The 12,344-nt window shown below is 38.1% G+C and overlaps 2 protein-coding genes across 2 annotated transcripts; one reads left to right on the plus strand and one right to left on the minus strand.

Annotated features, from left to right (window-relative positions):
* The first annotated feature begins 3,203 nt into the window (after positions 1-3,203).
* Positions 3,204-5,619, plus strand: LOC101312506. Its single transcript, XM_004290524.1, has 5 exons — positions 3,204-3,240; positions 3,330-3,641; positions 3,913-4,034; positions 4,980-5,173; positions 5,278-5,619. The coding sequence occupies exons 2-4, from the start codon at positions 3,386-3,388 to the stop codon at positions 5,142-5,144; spliced, it is 543 nt and encodes a 180-aa protein (XP_004290572.1). The 5' UTR covers positions 3,204-3,240; positions 3,330-3,385; the 3' UTR covers positions 5,145-5,173; positions 5,278-5,619.
* A 1,681-nt stretch (positions 5,620-7,300) lies between these two features.
* Positions 7,301-9,935, minus strand: LOC101312792 (ras-related protein RABC1-like). Its single transcript, XM_004290525.1, has 6 exons — positions 9,303-9,935; positions 9,143-9,211; positions 8,898-8,963; positions 8,662-8,783; positions 7,766-7,894; positions 7,301-7,640 (listed from the first exon to the last, which is right to left on the minus strand). The coding sequence occupies exons 1-6, from the start codon at positions 9,622-9,624 to the stop codon at positions 7,527-7,529; spliced, it is 822 nt and encodes a 273-aa protein (XP_004290573.1). The 5' UTR covers positions 9,625-9,935; the 3' UTR covers positions 7,301-7,526.
* Between the last annotated feature and the right edge of the window lie 2,409 nt (positions 9,936-12,344).

Below are 12,344 nucleotides of genomic sequence, written 5' to 3' on the forward strand. Positions count from 1 at the left end.
CTCCTCGCAACTCTCTCGCCTTGCAACTAAATAAAAGCTTTTGCTAAGTTTTCAAGTAAATAAAAAAAGAATAAAAAGTTAGTTTTTTAAAAATTTCTCAAATAATCCGGAATTTTATTTATTAATACTAGTAATAAAAGTGCCCATTAAAAGGGGAAACACCGTTCCGAAATCCTACTTTCCTTACTGAGTTAGTAAGAGGGAAAGGAGGAGAAGCCTTGATGCAAATCCAAAATGGAGTATTTCACTTGTTATCACACTGCGGTGCAAAAGGAGATTGCCAGCCTCAGAGGGTCTTTAGAGAAAGACACACTTCCCATCAGATTCCAGTTCTGCAAGTATCGCCATATCGATACATATACCATTGAGTTCTTAGATAACAATGGACATGCTTCCCATCATTTTCTCTCTCTTTCGACCCCTCTTCAATTTGACGAACGCAGGTGTTTGGGACTTCGGATACGGATGATTTGAGATAACAATGGGCTGCATTGTTACGATGAATTGCGAACATGTGAATCGAAGTGTGGCTGTCTCCACTTTCTACTGCCACCACCACCCGCAACGCCACTGGAATCTCAATCGGATTTTTATGCTCATACAATGCTACCCCTCAGAATTATGTTAAAGTTGGACGATGGAAGGTGTTGCTTGAAATGAGAAAAACTGATCAGTATGTTACTTTCATGGCCGGAAGCAAGAAAATAGATATATACGTTAAACTTCTAAATGCATATTAAGGTGATTATAGTGAACAATCTATGTACCGTGTTTCCTCTTGTGGAGAGTCAATCAAGAGCGTCTGCCCGAGTGTTTTGTTGTCTCAGTATCTAGGTGATCTTGAATTTGTCAAATTGTTGAAGTAATGCCCCTGCCAATTGTTGATAAGAAGTGAGGTGATTTTCCTTTGTTTGAAAGCAGCCATTGACATGTTGGACCACGAGTTAGGAATCACTGAATATATTGAGCTTTTTGGCTCCTAACTCTTTAGCGAGTTGGATGCCTTTGATTAGGGCTTCTTACTTAGCTGTATAATTGGATGCTTTGAGGTCAAAACGAAGAGCATAATCAAACGTGTTCCCCTCAAGGTCAATGAAGATAATCCTGACACCACTTTGTTTTCTGTTATAGGAGCCATCCACATGGAGTTCCTAGATATCCTTGTTCTGGGGAGGGGTTGTGTCAGAGATAGAGGTGACATCCATGTGCCATGAGTCTTCTTGTGGAATGAACTCAACAATGAAATCAGCTGCGACTTGTCCTTTGATTGCAGTCCTTGGTCTGTATTGCAAGTCAAATTCTCCCCAACTCAACTGCCTATTTAACGAGACGGCCTGAGGTATCAGGCTTTTGGAGCACTTGCCAGAGTGGTTGATTGGTGAGGACATGAATTGTATGGGCTTGGAAATATGGGTGAAGTTTCCTAGCTGTCGTGATCAAGGCTAATGCTAATTTCTCAATCTCTGGGTAACGGGTCTAGGTATTTGCAAAACCCTTGTCGGCGTAGTATACTGGTAACTCTTTGTCATCCTGACGCCGGATAAGGGCACAACTAACAACTGTAAGGGAGACAGCGAGATACAAGTACAAGATTTCACCTAGTACTGGCTGTGATAACAGCAGGTTTGAGGCTAAGTAATCTTTGAGGCGTTGAAAGGCTATGTCATGCTCTTGTTTCCATGTTATCTTCTTAGTGTGTTGAGTCTTATGAATTTTGAAGAATATGGCACATTTGTCTGTGAGACGAGATATGAAATGAGCAAGGGCAACGAACCTATCGGTTAACCGTTGGACTTCATTGCGGGTTTCAGGAGTGTTCATATCGAGGATGGTCTGTACCTTCTCGGGGGTTAGCTTTTTTTTTTTTTNTTTTTTTTTTTTTTTTTTTTTGGGTAAGCGGGTATAGGACTAACATCGTCCTAACCCGAAAATTTATTGATAAGATAAAAAAAAAGAGTACAATAAGGCTGATGACTACATCAAAACCAAGCCTTGAAAAGAACTTATAACAAAGCTTAGAGACTTGCTACAAAACATTGAAAACTAGAACTGTAGAAAACTGAGAGAGAAAGTACATGATAAAAATACATTGGCACCAACATCATCATCGGCTCGTTCATGTACATGATCCCCTGTTGTATTATTCTCAACCTTATACCTCTGCAGTCGAAACTCCTTAATCACATTAACCATAAAGATCAAACACCACAAATTAAGACTTGAAAGTTCCGTTCTAGGCAACATGACACCACATCGAAGAAAAGTAGACCAACAATTAACCATGACGAATGTAAGGAAATCCTAGGAAATCCCAGGAAATCCATACGAAGGAAAGGAATAATTCCAACAGGAGGAGAAGCATGCCAAATCCAAGATGAAGAGGACATACCTAAATTGGCGAGTCTATCGGCAACAGTGTTCCCTTCACGAAGGACATGAGAACAAAAGAAAGACATTGAACGAGTTCTAGCAACACAGTTATACCACAATGTGCGTAATTGCCACGGAGGGACAAATGACGACTTAGAGAAGCATTCAACCACACTCTTAGAGTCACACTCAAGCCAAACATGTTGCCAGCCGAGCTGAAATGCCAATTCTATCCCAATAATAACAGCCAAAAGCTCAGAGAAAAAAGCATTATGGTGTCCTATGGGAGTGCTAAATCCGCCAATGACATGACCTTGATAGTCTCGAAAAACACCCCCACAAGCTGTCGGCCTGGGATTCCCTTTAACAAGACCATCAGTATTAAGCTTAATCCATGGAGACAAAGGAGGATGCCACAAAACTAACCGGATTCCTTTTTGGGCTCTTGAGGTTGGTGTCACCCCTATTTTAACAAGCAATTGGGCATCTAAGATACCACTACAGTCACCAGGAGCATGAGGAGCAAGAAACTGAAGCCAATCTCGGGGGTTAGCTTCAATCTCACGTTCACTTACCATAAACCCTGAGAACTTCCCTCCTCTAACCGCCATGAAAACACACTTTTTCGGGTTGAGGCGCATGCCTTTGTCAATTGTTATATCGAGTACGGTAACAAGGTTTGTTACATGAGATTTTATTGTGAGGTTTTTAACTAACATGTTGTCAACATATGGGTCGCAAAAAAAAAAAAACTTGGTTTGTTATCTTGACTAATTTAATTATTATTATTATTTTATATATAAATGTGTTGGCCACAAATTCACAATTGACTTGAGCATTTAAAATCTCCTCTACATCTACCATTTAATGGTTTTCTTTTTTTAATTATGTGATTTACTTTGGTTGTTTTCTTCTGTTTTTGCTTCAATCAACTTACAATATGGTTGTTTTGGTTTCAGATTGGGTTCTTGAAAGTTGAAACTACAGTCATCAAAGCTTGATCCAGACTTGAAAGATGGGGTTTGGAGCACTAAGATCCTTGTGGCGACCCCTATCACGAACCCTAATTTCTCGCACCTCGAGTTCCTCCGTAACGTCATTTTCTGCCGACTATGTGCACCTGAAACCTGAGCTCCGCTCTGTCCCCAGTGGTCAGGCTCCATGGTTTCTTCCGATCTTGAACCATTTTCACAGCTTGACAGACACTCGTTTCCCAAAACGGCGTCCCAGTGATAAGCCTCGTCGAAAAAGATCCAGCATAAGACCGCCTGGTAGGCTCTTCATCCTAGTTGTGCTTTCTAATTTGAGGTTCACTCGTTTGAGTAAACTAGCCTGTTGGATATGTTTCACTGTTTTGAATCTGATGAGTGGTAAAAAAATAAAAATAAAAATAAAGAAAAAGAAAAAGCAAACAAACATATTTGCCTTCAATTGTGCGAAGTTTAGTCAGTTATTTGATATACAGGATTAGGAATTTTAGGAAATGATTTAGTTGGAAAGGTGGCTTAAATATAAGACGATTGTATCACTATCTCCATACAGGACCATATGCTGGGGTTCAGTATGTTCCTGGTGAACCAGTAGTGCCTAGCAGACCCAATGAAGGTAGTGTGAAGAGGAGGAATGATAAGAAGCGCATGAGGCAGCGCCATGCATTTATTTTGGTATGTATTTTATTAACTTTTTCACCACTCTATTAGGTTTAGTCATTTTCGTTCTATACTGATTTTGGAAGTACAAGTTATGTACAAAGTAGAAATAGAAGAATTTGCCAATGAAAATAACTAGGACTTTGTTCTAGGAATCTTCATCGTATGCTGAACTTTGTATGCCTTACTAGGAAGGTGGTTAATTTTTCTGATCTATAACATAGGACTTCATTCTCGATACCAATTGCACTTGCTCATGTTTAATTTCTGCATGCACCAGTGAAATTTATTCATTCTCGTATAAACACACGCTACTGCTTAATTATCCATACCATTGATTGGAGTTTAGACTGACTGGGTGGGTGAGGAAGCTTTGGTCCAGTAAAGTAGACTTGCAAATTAATGCTCAATGAATCAGCTGCGCACCAGTGATGCTTTATATCAGTGTACCTTGCAAATGTCCCTGTGAAAAAAAAATGATTTATCTAGCAAAAGAAAAGGTCAAGTTATCAATATCTCTTGATGTACAGTTCTGTAGATTGAGCATCATACATTTTCTTTGGTGACATTTACACTTTTTGAAGAGTTCTTAACTGAAAGGATATTGTACTCAGGACAGGATATGTTTCCTCTTTTTCTTTAAGCACTTTTTTGTCTTGTCATTTGTTGTTAACTGGGCTGAGCTTTTCTTTGCTCTTGTTCTTTAATAAAGGACTCTTGTCATCTATTGTTGTTGTTTTTTATTGATAAGCAAAGACTATGAATTAAGTAAGGTAGCCTCTTGTCAAATGTTGTACTTTTCTGTTTGTTAAGTATTCAACTTCTTGTCCTGGGACACTCCTTAGGTGTCGATGGAATTTCAGCCCTGTCCATATACATTGAGCATGAACCTTTGCATTTTTTCTAAGTCCTTTCTGTTTGTGATCTTTCTCTAATGTGGATTATGTTTGATTTATCCAGTCAGAGAAAAAGAAGAGGAAAGCTCTGGTACAGGAAGCCAAAAGAAAGAAAAACATTAAGAGAATTGAGAATAAAATGGCTGCTGTTGCAAGAGACAGAGCGTGGGCTCTGAGACTGGCTGAGCTGCAGCAGTTGGAGGAAGAGAAGAAGAAATCCATGGCTTAAGATCTTGCAGTCAAACCTTGATCCGGATGGTAGGTTACTATTGTCATTGTTCTCTGTTGCCATCGAACAATTATGCTAGTTTTCTAAAGCTCATTTGGTTGAGTTTTCTAAATCGTCGTTTGTCCATTCATAGGTAACCCCTGCAGAGATTGACTAATTTTGCTTTCTCTAACTAGTGGATTGGGTCCAGAACCTTTGGCTTGCTGTGACGACAGTAGAAGGCTGCACTGTTCTAAAGCAACATTAGTGTTCTGCAGGTCTTTTGCTCAACAGATTCAGTTTATATTTTTCTGATATCATTAAACATTCAAGATAGTTTCTTTAGGCTTGTTGTTCCATTTTGTGACAAATTTTTAGAAGTGTTGTAGAAACATTAGTCATATGGGGTTCACACTATAGAACTGTCATGTTTTTTTCCCTGATAAGAGTGTTCCCAGTGGCGCTCACTTTTAATCACGGCATCATTTATCATCTACAAATTAATATGCTACTGTTCATATTAACCCCATATCACCACCATTCCTCCTTTTAGAGCATTTTGATACCTCGATAGTGGCAAGTGGCTTGGCAAATAGTGAACTGACACCCCTTGCGGCTTGCGGCCACGGTTCTTGTCACTAGAATCAGTGTTGCCTTATACCCTTTATGAACCATTTCACCGTGACAATAGGTAATTGCAAAACATTCTGGCAAGACTGTGCGCAACAATAATCGCAAACACTGATACATTGCTACTGAGTACTGACTCGGGCAAAATTTTAGTAACTCTAACAATACGATCGGTTATGAAATTAGAGCAGAGAGATTATTCGCAGTGGGGAATACTGATGTTGCCTGATGTGGCCGGTTGGTAGTGTTCACTGCCCTGGTTGGCATGGTGGGGGAATTGGTGAAAAAAGAAAAAGGAAGAAATGGTGCAACCATGAGTCTGGTTTCCTGTTGGTAGCATCAGGGAAGCTTGAACTGTTCTGTTACGTGGACTCAGATGGCTAATTGAAAATGGGGAGTGTTGATATCTAGCATGATTCCTGGCTTCAATTCGTCTCCTGGATGCCCTTCTTCTCCTCCAAGGGGTGCTCCAAAGAAAGTTGCGGAATTGATAGACCATGATGCAAGAAAGTGGGATGTTGGTGGTTTAATTAGTCAGTGCCTCAGTGGTTTACACCAGCTGACAGAGACATAGTTTTGAGTATCCCTCTTTGTCGTCGAACTTCAAATTACAGGTTCGTTTGACACTTTCAGAGAATTTTTGCCACAGATTGTGCACATTTTGTTGCTCGTGATATTGCATCGGTACTAGTTTTGGCTCCTCTGGCCCCAAGCGACCCTTAAGGAGAGCTGTGGGCAGCAGTTTGGCAAGCGAAAGTGCCGCCAAAAGTCGCTCGGCATGCATGGAGGTCGTGTGTGGCCGTCCTGCCTAATAGTGTTATTTGGGCGATACAAGCTGTTTGTTATGTGATAGTATATGGACTAGAGAATGGAGTTCATTTGGTTACACAGTGATGTTTACGCATCAGAAGCTTGGGTAGCAGCTGCGCTGCCATTTCCTACCGTGGTAGTAGATGATTTGAAGGATTGGTTGCTAAAGGAGCAATTTAGTAAGGCCTTTATGGTTATATGGGTTATTTGGAAGAATCGGATAGCCCGGTTGTGGGAAGCCAATAATGACACATCCAAGTGAAGCTTCCATGTGTTGGCTGAACGAGTTTGCTAAATGGTGGTGCATTTAGGGCAGCAGGAAGAAACTTGATCAAGTGGTTTCTCCTTTTCATGACGAGCTTATTGCACTTTATGGAGGCATGAAATTGGCTCAAAACAACTTGATAATGTAGAAGTTGAAACAGATGACCTCTTGTGAATGCATTGAAACAAGAAGCTTACAGATTTCTCTACTTTGGGTTCATACTTGATCAGCTATGCTCTAGAGATGCTAATATGGTCGCACAAAGAACAGCTGGAAATTGTGTCAGTGAAACCAAAGATGGTTTTAACTGCTCTATAATTTATAAGGGATGCCGGTCTAAATGACAGTACTCAGTAAAGTTTCAACGGAAGTTTATTTTTCACCAAGTAAAAAATTCTAGTATCATGAGATTATTAAGTACTTCACAAAGAACCTCATGATTGGCACAAAAAAGGGAAAAAAAAACGGGAAAAGAATAATACAAACTTCACATATAACTCTGAACTGGAAATATGAACCTACGCTTGCTGGGATAAAGATAAAGACTAACGAGAGAAATCACAGAGAACATTACAAATTTGTGTTGGACTGTTAATCACATATCAATCAGCACAAAATAAAAAAATATATAGAGCAAAAATGCAACGAAAATATATAGAGAAAAAATGTAACGAAAATATTGCAATCTTAGTGTCCAATCACCATGAGCAACAGCCACTTGTTGAGACATCAGATTGAGGTTTTTGATTGAATATATTATTCCTTCTCACACCTGCTGAGCCCTCTGCCAGGAGACTGGGTGTCTCCAAGATCTGCCAGTCAAACACAATCACATCATCAGTTCATCACAATGGGAATTTAAGTTCAAGTCCAACTACTGCTATTTGTAATTTGCTTCAGAAGGCCAAGTAACAAAATATACTAACGGCCACTATACCTTTAGGACAAGTTCCTCGAAGCATTTCTCTACATTTATACGTGTTTTTGCACTACACTCAAGAAAAAGGCATCCATATTCTCTTGCAAAGTCCAACCCCTCTTTCTTGCTGACTACCCTTTCACTTTCCTGTGATATAAAAGTGTCATTGGCACTTGATGATAGATGTGAAACAAAAATCTAATATTTAATTGTAAAATTTGGCATTACTACTCACAAACTCAAAGGTTTCAATTGTCTTACTGCCTAAGTAGATAAATCTAAGTGCAACAGGTTAGGGAAATTCTAGTCGTCAACAAATCAAAGAATACATACACTATGACATTTTAACTGAGGGATCCCTTAAATATCAGATAATACATACATACTCTGTCATATTAAAACTAAGGGATCACTCAAACGTTGAAACTTGAGGGATTTCTGGTGAAACTATCCATGTATAATGATCTGCACCGTTCATGATTTATATCTCAAAAAACAACTCTTCGAAAAACCAGTTAAAGTCAGAAACCTTGAAGGGATTTGACCAATCAAACGAACAGACATGCACAAATTTTCCAAGACTAGCTATTAATTATTCAACAAGAGGCATACCCTCAGTGGAAGGGTCCTCAAATTTAACAGAAAGTATAAGGAAACAGTTGATTAAATAGCAGCATTCATTCTTACATCTGCTTCTCAGATTATGTTCTCTATTCTGCATAGATACCTCTAATAGGCTCAAGAGTTAAGACTTAAAGCACAACAAATCCACTTAAAAGGTGAATCTGTATGTAGATTCTTATCTTTAGACAGTTATACTGGATCAAAACCAACCATCCACCAACATGATTTTTTATTTCTGTTAAACAAGAAGAGGTGAAATGATCAGTAAAAGAATGTCCTAGAGTACATACCTTATCGACCTTGTTTCCAACAAGCATTTTGATGCAATCTTGGCTTGTGGAATACAAGTCAATTTCTTTAGCCCATATATCAGATAAATTGGTAAATGTATCCCGTCGCGTTACATCATACACTGCATCAGATGAATAGCTAATCAACTAAAGAATTCCACCTATTGTTAAAGAACATCTAACATAAAAATATGAAACACCATTTTAGTAACTGAAACAATTAAGAACAAACATACCCATGATTATGCCTTGAGCTCCTCTATAATACGAACTAGTAAGAGTTCTAAACCTTTCCTGTCCAGCTGCATCACCAACACTTTTATCTCAGTGAATAACCAATTAAAAAGTCCAAGTTTAACCGGCCCAAATATCCCATCTCATCATAAAACATAACTAACATCCTATAAACGAAACATGTATCCTAAAATTGGAGAAGCAACCCATTCACTTTAATCTCGATATCAAGTTATCAACTCATTACCTGTGTCCCATATTGCCAGCTTCAACTTCTTACCGCCAAGAGTAACATGCTTGACTTTAAAATCCACACCTACAAACCACCAAAACCTTCAGCCAAACAAAGTAGTTTTATCTTTCTTCTTTCCATAATCAAATCCAAAACCAAGAGTTTAAGAGTTGACCTATAGTTGGAGAGAGATCTTCAAAGGTGTTGGAAGTGAAACTCAAGAGGAGCGTGCTCTTGCCGACCCCGGAGTCGCCGATCATGAGGAGCTTAAACAAGTACTCGAACTCTGCCTCATTGGACGACGTCGTTGCCATCACAAAACTGGAACTGGAAGAACCGAAGGGGTAATTGATGGAAGCTCTGTTTGGGAAGAGACAGTGAAAGGAGTTGTTGCAGGTTGACAAATGAGAAGAAAAGGAAAGGAAGAAGAAGAAGAAGGCTCTCAAGTATTCGAGGAAAGGAATCAGGTGCGGCACGGGACAGGTGGTTACTTTCATCCTCGGTAACGTGTTTTTTAATTAAAAGTGTTCAGTTTCTATTTCATTATACGATATACTATTTTGCGTCGGGTCTGTTTCTGTTCACGTGTACAGTGTTTTTACTGTTCCGTGAGCGACTTTGGTGTTGGACCTTCGTGGATCTAGAAATTTCGACATTTTCAGAGAGCACCGATCTTTTTAGAGACCAAAATTTCGACAACTGCTGATTATCAAAGAGAGCACCGACTAAGGTTCAAGGCTGAGTAGCCGAATCCAATTCGTTTCTAGATCGAGAAAGAGGAGGAGAAAGGAGAGGAGGAGAGATTTTTCTGGGTTTGTATCTATAAAGGGTGTGGTCAGTGACCGAATCCAATTCGTTTTCAGATCGAGGTGAGAGAGAGGAGATAGGAGAGGATCAGGGATTTGTCTGGATTTGTCAGAGAGAGCAATTCCAGAAGTTTCAACAACGATCGAGGATAGAGAGGAGAGGAGAAAGGAGAAGAGAAGGGATTTGTCTGGGTTTTTATCTATAAAGGGCGTACAACAATCCAAATCCTTTCCGGATATCAGCTCCAAGAATTCCAGGTTAGTATCTTCGTCTCCTCTTCAACTCATGACATTGATTTGTGCAGTATGTGCACTGTGATATTGATGAAGTAGTATAAACTTATCTAGATGAATGTGATATTAATCCTTTCAATCTGTTTTTGAAATGAAGAAAAATTACAAAACCCAAGAAATGGATTAGAACACCAAACATATGTAAGGCATATGAACAATCTATTATTGAAAGAGAATCTGAAGGCTTTGAGATTTCTGCAGGCTTTTGTCATATTTAGCTGACTTTAGCACCGTCAGCAAGCCTCATATATATGTTAAGTGTATGCCTTCCCATGATTTAGTACCAATCTATCTGTTGGTTGTGCTCTAACCTTTTTGGGTGTTTTATTACCAAAAGCATTAACACTCAGATTAATTTGTCTTTTTGGTATGAGACCCAATATGTTTCAAATGAGCAGCACTAATTTCCCTTAGAAAGTACAGATGGGGGGTCAGTGCTAAAACTAGGAGGATAAAATATTCTTAATTCTGTTTAGATTTGATGTTCTGCTATATAGATCATTACAAAGCAATTTGTTTTTATATCTGTCGTTGTCTCTTTGACCTCCATCAAAGTATGATCCTGTTAAACAAATCTTCTGGAATGATTAGGGTAGTCAATAGAAAATCAACTGATTAAGTAAAGGGCATTAAGATCATATATATGTTAAGACTACCTATTAGTTTCAGAGAGATCATATATATGTTAAGAATAGTAAAGATAGAACTTTTGCATATGTAATTTTGTGTGATATCATCTATGTGCGTTTTAGAATTGGAATCTGAGTGTATTTTGGTAAACTAATTCGATTTCTTGGTCTTTGATTGTGGGGCTCTTCAAAATTGAATCTTCAGTTTCACAGTTGGTTGAATTTTGATTATTTGTTAATTTCTTGATTATTGATCAAGTAGATTGATTCTTCAAAATTCAATAATGGAGTATAGTAGATTCAATTCTTTTGTACAGAATACAACAATTCCAACTCTTAACATATTCTCCTCAAGTAGTTCATTAATTTGCTCTGAGTGCTTTCAATGGATACAATTGATTTTTAGTTTTGACACGAACATGGTACTCATTAGCTTTAGCAACGATGCAGTTTTGACTGTATCCTGCCCATAACGATAAATAAAAATCTACAACTGTTATAGTAACTACTTCTTACCTTCTGATACATCAAGTGAAATTGGAGAAAAAGCTGTTAGACTTCGAAGTAGTGGTTATATCAGTGTTCTTTGCAATTAAGTAGTTTTGATCATTGACGTAGTATTGTTCTTTAGATAAAGGCAAATAGCAAGTAGTGTAAAGCCACCTTAGATTTTCAATTTACTAATAAAGTTTGTTTATGTATGTGTTGTATGGGTTATTTGATGACATAATGATTTTTTAAAGTAGCTTCAGGCCAACGTTTTGGTAATGTTGCCACATCTTGATATACTTCTATTAGGTGGGAATTATGTGAATAGTATATATTGTGTTAAAACTTGCATTCTAATTTAGGTGTGCCATTCAAATCATTTTGTTCCACAAAGATGATTTCTTCTCTCACGGTTCCTGTATTTTGTGAGGTGTAGTTACATTTGATGTGTGTCTTTAAATTGTGTCTTTTCTTCTTCTTTTCTTTAGTTTGATATGATTTCTCTATCAAACGCTCTTCCGATTTATAAATTTTTTCAAACAACACGATTCTCCAGTTACTTGGTTTGCATATAATTTCTTGATGCGGGACTTTTAGGCTTGAAACGTCTTGGTTAGTTCTCCACTTCTACTGCATGTAGTTCTCTGTTGCCCAAATTTAAATCAGTATCAAATTTAAGTCTATTTATATCTGCTTTCAAATTTTCACTTTACCTGAACCACTACATATATAGGTTAAGAACAATGATATGCATATTTGAAATTCAAAGAGCCATGACTGGGTTATTGGTCTTGAATTCATGTTTATAGTTTTTCTCTTCTCTAATCGATTAAAGTTTTTGATTGATGCTTTTAGTTATAAAGTTAGTTTTTCTATGGAGAATATCCATCTTACAGCTCTGTACAGTGACAATATGACAGGAAATTATATTAGCTTCTTACAAGCTGTTTTGTTTTCGCAGATCTTATATTAGCTTACCTTCAGTGTCTCCTAAGTAAT

This window comes from Fragaria vesca, linkage group LG2 (genome assembly GCF_000184155.1).
Source record: "Fragaria vesca subsp. vesca linkage group LG2, FraVesHawaii_1.0, whole genome shotgun sequence".
NCBI lineage: Eukaryota > Viridiplantae > Streptophyta > Magnoliopsida > Rosales > Rosaceae > Fragaria > Fragaria vesca.